The 13,594-nt window shown below is 42.3% G+C and overlaps 1 protein-coding gene across 7 annotated transcripts in view; it reads left to right on the top strand.

Annotated features, from left to right (window-relative positions):
* The window catches only part of CUX1 (cut like homeobox 1), a 266,570-nt gene that overhangs the window by 234,284 nt on the left and 18,692 nt on the right, over window positions 1-13,594 (top strand). For 6 of the 7 annotated variants that reach the window (XM_058854098.1, XM_058854094.1, XM_058854095.1 and 3 more), the window contains one exon: window positions 1,525-12,463. The exons of the other annotated variant lie outside the window; for it this stretch is intronic. In XM_058854098.1, the coding sequence (XP_058710081.1) occupies window positions 1,525-2,227 (703 nt within the window). In that variant the 3' untranslated portion in view covers window positions 2,228-12,463. Of the gene's footprint in view, window positions 1-1,524; window positions 12,464-13,594 lie in introns of those variants that run through there. 7 annotated transcript variants of the gene reach the window in all.

Below are 13,594 nucleotides of genomic sequence, written 5' to 3'. Positions count from 1 at the left end.
ACAGACATGGGTTTGATGTTTGTAGAGCTGTGGTCAGATTCTCAGCAAGGTTCAGTACCTGCTGGAGCTGAGCTATTTTAAATGCCATACAGGCACAGAGCTCTTACCAGCCTCCTCTCCTGAGCTGGGCAATGTTACAGAAGCACCATGATTCTGGATCAATGTCCATGAAGGGAGATTTTAGGCATAAATAGAGCCTGATAATCGATGTTGCAGGATGCATGCAGTTAATGGTAATAGAAAATTAATGTTAGCACCTGTGGGCTTCTGTTAGGTGAATAATATTCTCCTAGGGAAAATTACAGACCCCCTAAATCCTTCAAAAGTGTGGAGTCAGCGAGTACTGCTGAAATACTCTGTTGCATTTCAAGTAAGTCAATAAGATCATTAGCTTCAAAAGCAGTATTCAGGTGGTGTTCTCCATTTAGCCGAATGTTTTTCCATTGTGTGCTGTCTTCCACAGCACAGTTAAGGAAAAATAGAAAATCCTTACAGCCATCAGCGCTGGGACAGCGTTTCACGTGTGGTTTGCAGGCCCCTTGGCAGTTCCCTGTGGCTGAAACCAAGGGTTTTTTATCTTCACTCTGAAAAATAGTAAGTCTTGATAAACTCTCCCCAGGCCTGCGGTCCCATCCCTGACCCCGGATCACTGAGGCTTCCTCTTGGTTATAAATTAGGACTTAAATGGTGTTTATGGATGCAGCAGGACAGAGAAAGGGTTACTCCAGACCCTAAGGTTTTTCCATAAACTTTTCTGTACTTGTGAGGATTTTGGGAACTCCTAAACAGAGAAGGAAGAGGGAGGAAGGCCTGAGTTAAATGGCAGAGATGGTGTGTTTGGGGTATCCTTGCACACCAGGCAGTTTTAACCCCACATGGAGTGCAGTCATTCCTATGAAAAGCACTGCTTGGCTTGTTACTGTTCATGTTGTGAAATTGATTTTTTAAATAAAAAATGAGGCAAAAGTCAGACTAGCTCATGGACTGGCAGCCTGTCACAGGCTGGGCTTTGTCACAGCGATTTCAGCACAATGGGCTTGGTTTCATCTTCATCGCTCCTCCCTGTCCAGGAGAACACCAAGGGGCTTGTCCAGCTTTTTCTGGTTTCATTTTTTGTTTAGGCAGACCGGCTCATTTCTAGCAGAAATCTGAATTGTATCCACTTTAGTATGGATCTCCTAAAACTGTATTCATATTTTTTGTTAAAAATACTAACTTCTCACCAGGGAAGTGGTGGAGTCACCACCCCTGGAAGCGTTCAAACGAGGAGTCAATGCAGCACTTGGCAGTAGGGTTTGGTGGTACCGGGTTGGGAATTGGACTCGTTGGTCAATGAAGTCTTTTCCAGCCTTAATGATTCCACTGAGGGGCATCTTTAGTGAAGCTGATGGTCTCAGAAAACCTTTCCAGCCTTAGTGATTCCACAAAAGGGCATCTTTAGTGGCATGGAAAGGTCCTTTTAAGCAGAGGTTGGCGTCTCCTTGCCGCTCCGGCAGACTCACATCCCTCTCCCCTGTCTCCTAGGTCCCGCATCCGCCGGGAGCTGTTCATCGAGGAGATCCAAGCCGGGAGCCAGAGCCAGGCCGGGTCGAGTGACTCCCCTTCAGCCAGAAGCAGCAGGGCGGCCCACAGCTCCGAGGGGGACAGCTGCGACGGCGTGGACGCGGAGGGCCCTCCCGACGGCAAGCCGAGCGGCCCGGAGGCGGACGAGTTCAGCAATGCGGCCGCCAAGTCTCAGGGAGGGCCCGCCGAGCCGGCTTTCGAGGCGGGGGAAGAGGCACTGCGAGGCGCCAGGCCTTCGGAGAGAGCGGAGCCCGAGAGCCTGGAGGACACCGACGACGAGGGCCGGCTCAGAGCGCCGCGCCAGAGCTCCCCGCCGGCACCGCAGCGCCCGGGAGACGCTCTGGAGACACTGCCAAACTCTGCCACGGAAGGGGATGCCTCTACCTCAGCTGCCTCCACCTCAGTCCTTACGGGGGAGAGCTCCTACAAGTCAAAAGAAAGTTCAGAGAAAATCTCCAGTGTGCCAAGTACGAGCTCGACGCCGGCCTCAGGCTCGCAGAAAGCCAACTCTCTGCAGAGCTTGTTCGGCTTCTCGGAGGCGGCGAGCTCCAGGAACACGCGAGACAGCTCCCTGAGGAAAAAGAAAGCGGCCAACTTGAACAACATCATCCACCGCTTGGAGAAGGCCGCGAGTCGGGAAGAGGCCGTCGAGTGGGAGTTTTGAGATTAAACTGGCCCAACTCGGGAGAGCTGGGAAGTCAAACTGGACCTCTACTGGTTTTATTGTGTTCGCACTTAACCGCCCTGCGGGCCACAGGGCAAAAACGCCATAGGCCAAGGTGCATATAGAAATCAAAAAAAAAAAAAAAAAAAAGGAGCGTTAAGCCCAATTTATGTTTGTGTTTTCGAGGAAGAAAACTGAAATGTGTAGTCAAGCTTTTTTGTACCCTGAAGTGTTTTTATTATTGCCCTAAGTGATTTCCACAATTTCTGGAATAACTCATACAGCTTTGCCTTGTGCCCTCCTCTTTGGTGTGGGGCTTTAAAAAAATGAAAAACAGGAAAAAAAAAAAAAAAAAACCTAAAAAAAAAAATCTTAAGAAAAAAAATCAAACCCACATATTAAAAGGGGGCTTTTTATCTGCCATCTAATGGCTACAGAGCGATAATACACTATTATCTTCTTAAACCAGGAAAAAAGGGGAGATTTTTCAAGAAAAAGAAAAAAAAAGAAAGTTTTTTGTAGCTGTTCAGTTGCCACTAAGAGATTGCACAGTCAACCGACTCTAAACACACTAGTTTGGATTCCTACGTATTTTCAAGAAAAGAAAAGAATCTTGTTGTTTGAAACTTTGAATTAAAAAAAAAAAACACATTTACTCCACATATTTTTTAACAAAACAAAAAAAAAAGTCACATCAGGAAAATATCTTAATTTGTGGTAGCTGACTTAGTGTTTTCTTGTAAGTGAAATAGAATATTGACACGTAGTGCACATTGTTTCATAGCTTTAACTGATTCTGGTCTTTTGCAGCCCAGAATTTGTTTAATACACTCCATTTTAGGCCAAATCAGGACAAAAAAAAAAAAATCTGAATCTAGGTATTTTATAATCTGCTTTTTAACCTCTAACCACAGAGCACGCTGATCAGACCTCATATCTGGGAGGTTTAGGAGACAACTTAGAAGCAGCATGTACTTGATCATTTCACTTGGTTCGTAGTGTACAGGATTTCCTTTCAGCAAAGACAGATCGCTCCAAAAACGTTGGCCAGTAACATTTCAGCCTGCTCCTTGGGGGCCTAGCCCGTATCCCGAACATTCAGCTTTCCTGGAATCCTTGGGAACGCAGTTCACGTGTCCGATTGCTGTCACACACCACTAAGAGGGACTGGAGCTGCTGCAGACCCAGCCCTTTTCCTGCTGTTGGTGGCCATTTACTGACTCTCTTCCCACCACGAGCACTGATTTTAAATACGATTTAGTCGTGGGAAGCTCCTTTTTTTGCGTGGATAAAGAGTACATGGCAATGACCAGACGGGCTCTTACCGGGGTGGAAGCAGCCCAAGATCGAAACCAAAACCTTCGTGCTCTGGAATCCCAGTTGGGCCCGTTCTGCCCTGCAGAAATACAGCCTTTTCCCATTATTTTATGCACAGGTTAGGGCTGATCAAAGTACAAATCCAATTCTAACTTGTCTCTAACTCCTCCTGTTGTCTATATGTATATGCGTGAGCATAGAGGTGTGTGGAAGGATGTGTGTGCGTGGGTGTGTGCGTGCAATTTTATACGTCTGTGTATTTTCTTACGTACTTGTGCACACATAGAGTGCATTACTGCCACCTTTTTTCAATAAGCTGTTTTATCAGTTATGGCTTCTACAAGTTTGCTAATTTAGACTCCTTTATTGCCATATCTTTAAAACTAACAATAGATGATTTCGGAATATATATATATATATAAATATATATATATATAATTTTTTTTTGCTTATTTATAGGTGCTGTATTTTATTATCTGATTGTTAGGAAGGGATGAAAGGGGGCAAATATTCTTTAGAGGGATAGACTGCCGGCAGTATTGGGTATAATTTACAAGATGTAGTTGTCATACTGTATATTATTGATTGAAGACTTTTTTGACCGTATTGTGTATCATTGAACTTTTGTCTTAGGTCAGCATCTTTTTGATGACACTTTAATGGTGCATTCATTACTTCTTAAGTTTAATTAATATTACTTTTCTGATTTTGGGGGAGGGAGGGATGGGGGAGAGGAGTTCCGACTTTAAAGGTATGTTCCCAATATTACACCTCAGTGTGCTTGTATTAATTCATTAGTAGGATTTTTGACTGTAAGATGTGAAACCACATTTCTTGCATGATGTTTTAGAACTTATGTATTTCATTTACAGTCTCTTAACATGCGACAGCAGCACTTAGCGCAAGTTTTCACAAATTTAAGAATCAGTACACTAAAATCCATCCTTCTCATGACTAAGGAAAGAAGGCTCTAGGAGGCTGAAAGGCAGGGATTTATTTCCGATTTTCACTGCTAGCTGTTTCAGGATTCCTCCTTGGGTGACTGGGGACTCGTGATGCCAAACTGAAGCTGAGGAACGGAGAGAGAGCAGCTGCCCCTTTGTGTGATGAGCTGAGGGCTGAGTGGCAGTGACACACACCAGGGTGTCCCAGCTTCCCACCAGGAGCGTGGCCAGTCCGTGGGAATGGGGTGAAGCCAAGGGTGACCTCTCTGTACCTGTCCAGTGTCCTGGTCTGACTTCCAAAGCACAGCTCCATGGATAAACACGTCCTGGTAGGAGTTCACATACCTTAGTACAAGTCACAACGAGCTGCGTCTCCAGCCAAGAGCAAAACTTCTGCCCGAGAGACGCAGATATTTTCGTAGGTTCTTTAATTATTTTTATTTTTTTCTTCGTTGTTGTTTGGTTCAGCTTGGGTTTTTTTAATTAATTCTGGCAATACACTTGTCAGTCTGTTCCTACTGTCCTTGTCTGCTGATTTGAGACCCAGGTGCTGGATGCAGTCAAGTGGTTACTCTCAGCTTTCTCCATAGTGAGGGTTTTTTTTCTGTTTGATGATTTTTTTTTAATTTTTTTTTTTAAGTTAATATTCCCCAAACTGTTCTTGTGCCTGTGTCTATCTGATTGCATTCCATGATGCTTACTGAGAGCTCTGGCTGCATTGTAAGACAGCAGAACTGTATTCACAGGTTGCACGCAAATGCAGCACTTAAGGTCAATCTCTCTTCTTAATAAGCAATACGTAAGTGCCTTGAAACATATCTTCTTTTTTTTCCCCTGTTTATTTTTGGTTTGCTTTTCACTAGTTCCCACTAGTTCTTTAGGATTCTTTAGCGTCTGCCCAGTTTTTAATGCTGTAATGATTTTTAAAAAGCATATCTGTAGCTTGCCCTAGAGGAAATCTTTCTTTCATAACACTAACCGTTAATTCTAAGCTCCATTATTCCATTTGAGTCATGTAATTTTGCTGGATAAAGACAGCGTTCAGAAGTCAGAAGTCACTCCATCCTGCCAAGCGTTGTCATTGGGATCTATTATAAAATTAATCAAATAAAATGCTGTCAGTATTTCCTATATTTTTGGCACTTTATTAACGGCTTAGCTCCTTTTGCTGTTTCATATTTAATGATCTGTGTTGAATGTGGATTAGCCTGCTGAGATGCTGTTGGGGTGATCTCCTGCCCAGAGTCCCTTTGGGTTCCTTGCTCACCCCCTGGTTGGAGGGCAGGGGCCGAGGAGCACCCTCAGACCTGGAGCTCAGAGATGCTCCCGGGGTTTGTCCTGGGCTTTAGCCGAGGTCACAGCTGCTTTTCTGTTCAGTGGAAAGTCAGATGGATTCGTTTTTAATTGAACTACTGCTGAGGTTCTCGGGTTGGACATGAGTTACCTGCTGGTGTTTCTGGCCAAGGCCCCCCAGTTTAGAGGCTGAACTTACACTGCAGGGTGTGAGTGATAGTTGGGATTAATTTGGAACTCACCCTTGGGAGGAAAATGTGCTTTGGAATAACTTTTTTTTTTTTTTTACTTAATTCAAAGGATAAAAAGTTAAAGGAGAAGAAATGCCAAAGAGCAGCACAGTGGCTGTCATCCCTTGGGTGCTGATTCCAGGGGAAGGGAATGTGTGAAATGTGTGACACGGGGCTCATCTCCCAGGGCAGCAGAGCCCTCCTTGCTGTCGTTTCTTTTCCTGATGGATAAAAGCACAGGCAGTTTTCAGGAAATCCATCATGCCAGAGTCTGTTTTTCCTGAGGTTTTTTAAAAGCATTTTATTTTCTCTCTCTGTTTCCAGTTCCATGCTCTTACCAACACTGTGCATGGGGCTGTTTTAATAGAAATACATTTATATTGCAGTTAAATTGTTGATTTTTCTCTCTGGATGATTAGGGAAGGACAAAAGTGCAGTGCTTTGTTTGCTAAAAGCCAGGAAAGAGTATCCTGTGGCAGAAGGGTCATGCAGTGGGATTGTCAATACACTTCCATTTTTCAGGATACAGATTTCAGACAACAGCATTGCAGATGTTTATTGGCAGAAATGCATTTAATTACAGGTGTTTTTGATGCCATAAATTATTTATTCATTGGTGAAATGCCTATAAATAGAGCCACTCTTTAAAGGAACCCATATCAGTGCACTCTGCCCATATCATGAATTAGTGAGTCCTTTAGTAATAAACTCCTTGCTCTTGTAGGAAAGATCTATATTACAGCTAAAAAGAAAAAAGTATGTGCCTTTCTCATTAGCTAAAAGATCTCTGCATTATTTTTATGTAACTTGTTGATATGGGATTGGTATAGAACAGGGGGATCATGAACATCCCAGAATTCTATGCAATATTTTCCAGTCCAGTTACTTAAAAGTCACTATTTTTCAATCCTTTAACAGGAGAAATAGTAAGTTAGAGAAGTGCATCATTCTGGTGGTAATTCAAACTGCAAAGCTGATAAATTGACATAAGATAGGATTGAGGGAAATGTGAGAAATTAATGTGATGAAATAGTGGAAAATGTTAACAGTGGCTGCAGTCCCTACAAGCACAGCTGCCGTCAGAAGTCTGTCATCTCCCATTTTAAAATTAATAATTTCCAGTATTCTTAAAGCTTTTATGAATCAGAATGCTCCTGGCAAAACCAGGGCAGGTTAGAAACAGGAAAAAAAAAAAAAACCAAAAACATTTTGACCATATAGAAATTATGAGAATACACAGAAAAAAAGTAATTGGGCATGGACACTTTGCACTTGGATCCAAAATGTTTTATTTCAGTTGAAATCCTGCAGTAACCTGTGCCTTTAGCAGGGTTGTGAGAGATCAGTGGCTCGGCAGTTTGTTGCAGACTGAAAGTGGAGGGGTGACATTTTTAACCTGCACATGGAGGGCACTGGTTTTGCTTCATTTGTGTCTCTTCCTACAAAGGAGTTTCTGAAATTCTCTCTGATTTCCTCTGTCTTCAGCCACCGAGTGTGGCCAAGCTCCTTTTGGAGATTCAGAAACAAGAGGAGAAGAAGGAAAGTTGGTTCTCAGGTGGAGAGTGGATTTAACATTCCCTAAAACCAAGTCAGGGCTTTCCCATGAGTGTGTGGCAGTTTTGGTTCTGGTGTGACCAGCTGTAGCCTCTTATCCCAAAATTTAATTCAAATGGATAAAACAGTGGCAAAGCAGGACTGGGTTGATTCCTGTGTTGTTCTGCCTTCTCCTTTCTGCTCTGTGAACATCAACATTTTCTTTGTGTTGCATATACAATCAACTTTTCTGAGAAATTAAAATTTCTATACAAAGGAAAGACCTTTCTCCCCCTGGCCCCATCAGTTTAAAATCTGATTTTATGTTACAAGGAGAATCACTGGCAGGGGAAGTCCAAGATCTGAATTTCTTCTCTGATACAACCTTTGTAGTTCAAAAGGGGTGAATCAGTCCCTGTCTCCTTCACATATATTTGAGCACTAAAATGTAGAAATATAATTTCACCAATTTCTTCTTTCCTCCTCATCACTTTTATAGGATATATTGACTATGCCATATATAAAGTATAGTTAATAATGGACTTTTTATAGCAAGAAAAGCTCTTTATACCATGCCTAGGGATGGATTTGTCCTACATGACCAGGTCATGGACTATACCCTACCTTTTTAATATGCAAGGATAAAATGGTTTTATGCTCTGAACCTGAAATTTATCCTTTTGGAGAAGATTAGCGTTAGGCCTGTGCACTTAAGTTTTCAGAAAGCCTTAAAAACAGGTGTGTAAGTGGTGCCATCTCTCTCCTCAGGGATGATTTCCCCCCAGCCAAGTGGTACTGTGGCATATTTAATAGCAGTTATTAGTTATAAGGTCATTTTCCAGTGGAAGAAAGTCATTTATTGAACTTTTTATTAGTGAGCCTCTCACCAGCATCCTCTGGTACAATCCAGGACCTGCTTCTCCCAAGACCTGGGCATCCATATCCATCCCAAAATCCTTGGTTCTCTGTGAAATCCACATTTCCACAACTCCTGTGAATGGAAAAAAAGCCCTGATGGGATTCCTGGCCTTGATTGTCATTGCTATTCACAAACATCTTCTGGCACTAAAGTGCATTGAAAGAAAATGCCTCCTTTTAAAAAATTAATAAGATTATTGTATTTTGTCCTTGTCCAGTTCTTCCGTAAAGGCCAATTCTGCCAGTTTCAAGCTTGCTTTACTCACACTGGTGTTGGGAGATTTTAGCCACGGTTCTGTAGATTTCCTATTATTAAAGTGGTTGGTTTCATCACATCAGTTCAGTTTCTTTGGACTTTGAACCAGCTGAGTGCAGAGAGCAACTGAATCCTTAACCATAACAAAAGAGCTCAGGACCAGTGCAGCAAAGTGAATACCCCTGTGATGTCGTGTCTTTGGCTTTCTGTTTGAATTCCAGGGATATTTGTAATACATGGTACAATCTTCATCCAAAGTTCTTTGGAAATGAAGAGTCATGCCTAGAATTTCCTGCTGCTGTGGTGCCACACCTGATTTTTGCACAATTCCTGTGTAATTCCTGGCAGTGTCACAACAGCACAGCCTCTCTCTTGACAGCAGGAACGGGAGTTTGTGTTCTCTTCTGTCTGTGTGGGTAATTAATATGCATTTCTGGGAGTTGTTAAATGTGTCTCTGTGCATCATTCCAGGATGGAAAAGCCCCTCTGTGTATTTAGCATTTGTATGCTTGGTTTTAATGGTGCAGCCAAATTTGTGAAATCATTTGGGATGTAGGTGAGCGAGGGCTTAAAACCAATATGTATTTTAATGGGGAGAGGATGCCATTCCCCACTTGTCAGATCCATTCCCTGCTGTAAAGAGGGGATTAGCCACTGGAGAGACCAGGCTGCTGGAGATGCATGGGTTTAACTAATGAGGACAGGGAAGATCATGCTCAGAATACATAAAAATGATCCCAAGGGTCTGAGATGTGCAAGAGCCAAGGAATTGGAAAGGAGGGGTGAAACCTCGTCTGTTTGGCTTCCTGCAGGAAGTTCATATCCCAGATATTTGCACACATGTAGTGCTCTCTCCTTTATCAATGTACAGTGGAGGGTAAAGACGTATTTCAAACAATCACAAAACCAGCTGATGAAATAAATTCAAGCCAAGAATGGAATTAAAGCAAGCAGCTCAGCCTTGCTCTCCCTTAGCTGAAAATTCAAGTATTTGTAGGAATGAGGTAGAAATTTTCTGTTAGGCAGCTCCTCTTGGAAGGCGAGTGTCCGTGCTTTCAAGAGAATAAATAAAACCTGGCACTTGACTTGCTCTGAAGTACAATCTTGTCTCCAAGTAACTAGGAAAAATATTTTTGCAATCAGTCTTTCAATCAGACTTCCCTGGCTTTTATTAGCTTGTGTTGGACCCTTTGTGCTGTTTTGATGTGTTATTTATATGTGGGTAAGTTATTACTAGCTTTAAAAGTGTTTCCAAAGTATCTGGTTACCTCTGGGTGCTGGTACAGGTGATACAGGGAGTACTTGAGCATCTGGTTTGGAAAGGAGGAGCGTGGGGAATAAGCAAGGTCTTATCTGTATTGTACTTTTCCTTTTCCTTAATCAGGGCTTCCATTTCCTTCTCACCTTCTCTAGAGAGATGGAGTTCATGGGTCATTCCTTTTTTTTTGTGGGAGAAAGATTTTAGCCAAGCTTGAAATGATTTTATTTTCACTCCGTAGGCATATCATCAAAATCCTGTATGTTGCCACATTTCCCATTAAGCCTTTAGGTTTTGCTTCCTGAAATTTACTCTTTCACTACTTGGAAAGCTATGTGCCTTATTTCCTAATCTCTTTGAGGAGAATAATCTAAAGCACAGTGATCTGGCTTGCAGCATTCCCAGCCACTTTTCATTTTTTTGGGGGTGAGGGGGAGCAAACACTGATGGAGCATCCCAGTGTCCCAGCACTGGCACGTGCTTGGCTCCCGAGCACATCCAGCACCGTGTGAGGAGTCTTTGTGCAATAGAAACTCTGGGTCTGGGGGGTTCCCATCCCACAGCCAGCGAGGGTGAGCTCTACTTCAGGAGAATTCACATTCCTGGGTGGGAGGAAAAAGAAAATCCCACGTTCCTGTGGGTTGGTTCCTGGGCCAGGACTCAGCCATCACCCAGCAGTTGATGCTCGGAGCTCTGTGAGTGTCCCCGTGGCAGTTCCGTGTCCCTTTGTGCCATCAGCCACACCTGCTGTCCCCATGCCAGGGCCCTGCTGGCTCTCTCGAGGCACTGTCGAGTCATTCCAGTGTGGATTTGGTTTTGTGCAGAACAGGCTCTCCCCCTCTCCCATTCCCATCCCCTGCCCGAGCTCGCTCTCTCTGCAGCATCAGAAGGTGAAATAAACACAGAGCTGGTTTGTGATTAGGACATCAAGCTAATATTTCTGTTTATGAGATTAATTTTTAACAGTTTCTGTTTTTGTCGAGGTTTGTTTTGGGTTTTTTTTTTGTTGGAGATAAACACAACAGGAGTATTTACATATCATTGGTTTGGGCTGGAAGGGAACTTGAAGCTCATCTTGTTCCAACCCCCTGCCATGGGCAGGGACATCTCCCCATTAGACCAGGTTGCTGTCCCCAAAATGGATGTTGGAGAAAGCTTGGGATATCCTAAAGATAGAGCAGGTGGTGTTGGCTTGTAGTATCCATATCGTTGTGCCCCTGTTGTGTTTTCTAGAGCAATCATTTTGTTTTTTTTAAGGAAAAAAGAAAAAAGTATTTTATCTAAATGCCTAATAAATAATATTATTTAAATAGTTTTTAAAATAATTTAGGACTGAGAATAAGAAGCCTCAGTTGTGAGAGAAGAGACTTAAGATATACAGAGAGAGAAAATACCCTGAGCCTCCTAGAGCCTCTACTGAGAATTTGCTAAAGACGCAGAGCCCCTGGTCAGAGCACATAGCAATTAACTCACAAGTGTTCATTTAAAATGAGAGACTGGTTTCCTGTGATGTTCATCTTTGTTGGCATATGTTTGACTTTCTGAATTCAGAGCTGATTTCCTTCTCATTCATAAGTTGGTCAAGGGAGAAAAAAAAAAAAAACAAAACAGAAACAAAAAACAGAGAGAAAAAAAGTGCAGCAGCAACAATTCCTGGTGTGAGCTCTGGAAAATCCACATTGTGTGTGGCACGGAGGGGTGGTTGAGTTTTGCTGCTGGGTAGAGATGTGTTCACACAGGATTTCCCCTGGGGAGCAGCAGGAAAGCTCCAGATGCGGGTGGGAACGCGTGGCCGAGCCAGGGCCGGTGCCAGGTCCCCCCTGGCGTGGGCACAGGGGAAGGTGCTGGGGCAGCTGCAGGGCACAGCATCGCTCCTGTGGCTTGGGAAGCAAATTTGCACTTTGCCTTTCGAGGGTGTCCCACTAGAAAAAACTAAAAAAAACAAACAAAAAAAAAAAAAAATACCCAACCATCCGGCGAATTTCCCATGTCAGGTTTTGTTTTCCTTCTGGTGTAGTCCAAAAAGAAACTGCAAATCAGAGTTAAAAATGCCCTAGTGTAAGTGTTGGACCAGCTCTGCCAAACAAAAGGTTGTTCCTCTCGGAATACTCTATGCATTTCTGTGGTGAAAAGCATTTTCTCCCATTCCTTGCTGGAAATGCTGTGAGAATGTCACACGTACGAATTTGGACGTTGATCCCAAAGCAGATGGAGGCTGGGGAGGGGGGGGTGTGTTCTTTTTTTTTCTTTTTTCTTTTTTTTTTCTTAATTGTTCCCCTCATGTCCCTTTTCATTTTTATTTTTTTTTTTTTTCATTAAAAAATTAACTCTTTGCATTTGTGCAATAACTACTTGCCATGAGAATGGGCAGACCTTGGAAATGCCCCGACTACTAACACAGCACAAGATGAACTCGAACAGAAAGTGGTGTACTTTTTCCTGAGAACTTCTTTTTTTTTATTTTATTTTTGGTTTTTTTTTTTTTTTTTAAATAATAAGCTCAGTTTTTACCCCAGTGTATTGTGGTGTCTTACATTTTTAGCAGTATTTTATATTTTTTCTGTAACGCACTAAGTCTTAGATGTTTTTAGAGCTTGTTTGTTATATTCACAATCACAGATTTTAAAAAAGAAAAAAGAAAAAAAAAAAAAAAAGATCCTCACAAAGACCCAATTGACCAAAAAAAAAAAAACAAAAACAAAACAAAAAAACCACAAAAAAAAAATGTCATTTTTTTTGTACAAGTAGCTTTGAGAAGCCCACATTGTGTTGCTGTGACTCATCTTTTGTAACATTTTATTTCTTGGTATTTGTTTAAACATAAAAAGTAAGAGTTTATCTGGCTGGCAGTGCAGGGCAGCGCTCCCTCGTCAGCAGACGGCATTGTTTCTGTCTTTGTTTGGTTTAGCCATAAAATGTTTGTTCTCAGCACTGTACAACGGTCCCTATATGATATGGAGAAGCAATATCACTGTATGAAACTCACACGATGTATTATTATTATTATTCACTAGCACCCTAGGTGTGATAATTGAAGTAAATATCTTTTATACAAACACAATTCCGTGTGGGCTGTCTTTTATTGAGGTGAGACCTGAGTCCAAGCAGCAAACATTTACATTGTGCTTCTGGTTTTGGTGATGCCCAGAGGGATCACAGGGATGGTTTGGTGGGATTTGTGTTTGACCAAGGGAGGAAAATTTACTTTTTGTGTATCAGTTCCTATGGGGAGTGTGTGTGTGTGTGTGTTTCCAGTACCTTAAATATTGATGTCCAAAATGTTCAGTGAAATCCAAGTGTGGCCATTCCTGCTGCAGTCAGTGTGAGGTGGGCACCCAGCTTCACAGACAGAAAATATGTATTTGGGGTCTGAGGCTGCCAAGGGAGATTTTTTTGAGCACCACAGCAACATATCAGCTAATTAAAAAGAAAAAATAAGTCATTTACCTGAGGTCAGAAATGCTTTAGATTCAGAAATGAAAATGTCAAAGAATTTTTCTCAGATATTTGGCTCACTGTTTATTTTTACAGATCCTTTACAGGGAAATAAATTCCTCATTTAGTGCCTTATGGGATGTTCCTATAAATAGTATTTACAGAGTGAGGAGTTTGGTAAGG

The sequence above is a fragment of the Poecile atricapillus genome, chromosome 21, assembly GCF_030490865.1.
Source record: "Poecile atricapillus isolate bPoeAtr1 chromosome 21, bPoeAtr1.hap1, whole genome shotgun sequence".
Taxonomy (NCBI): Eukaryota; Metazoa; Chordata; class Aves; order Passeriformes; family Paridae; genus Poecile; species Poecile atricapillus.
This window is presented reverse-complemented; position numbering and strand designations above follow the sequence as displayed.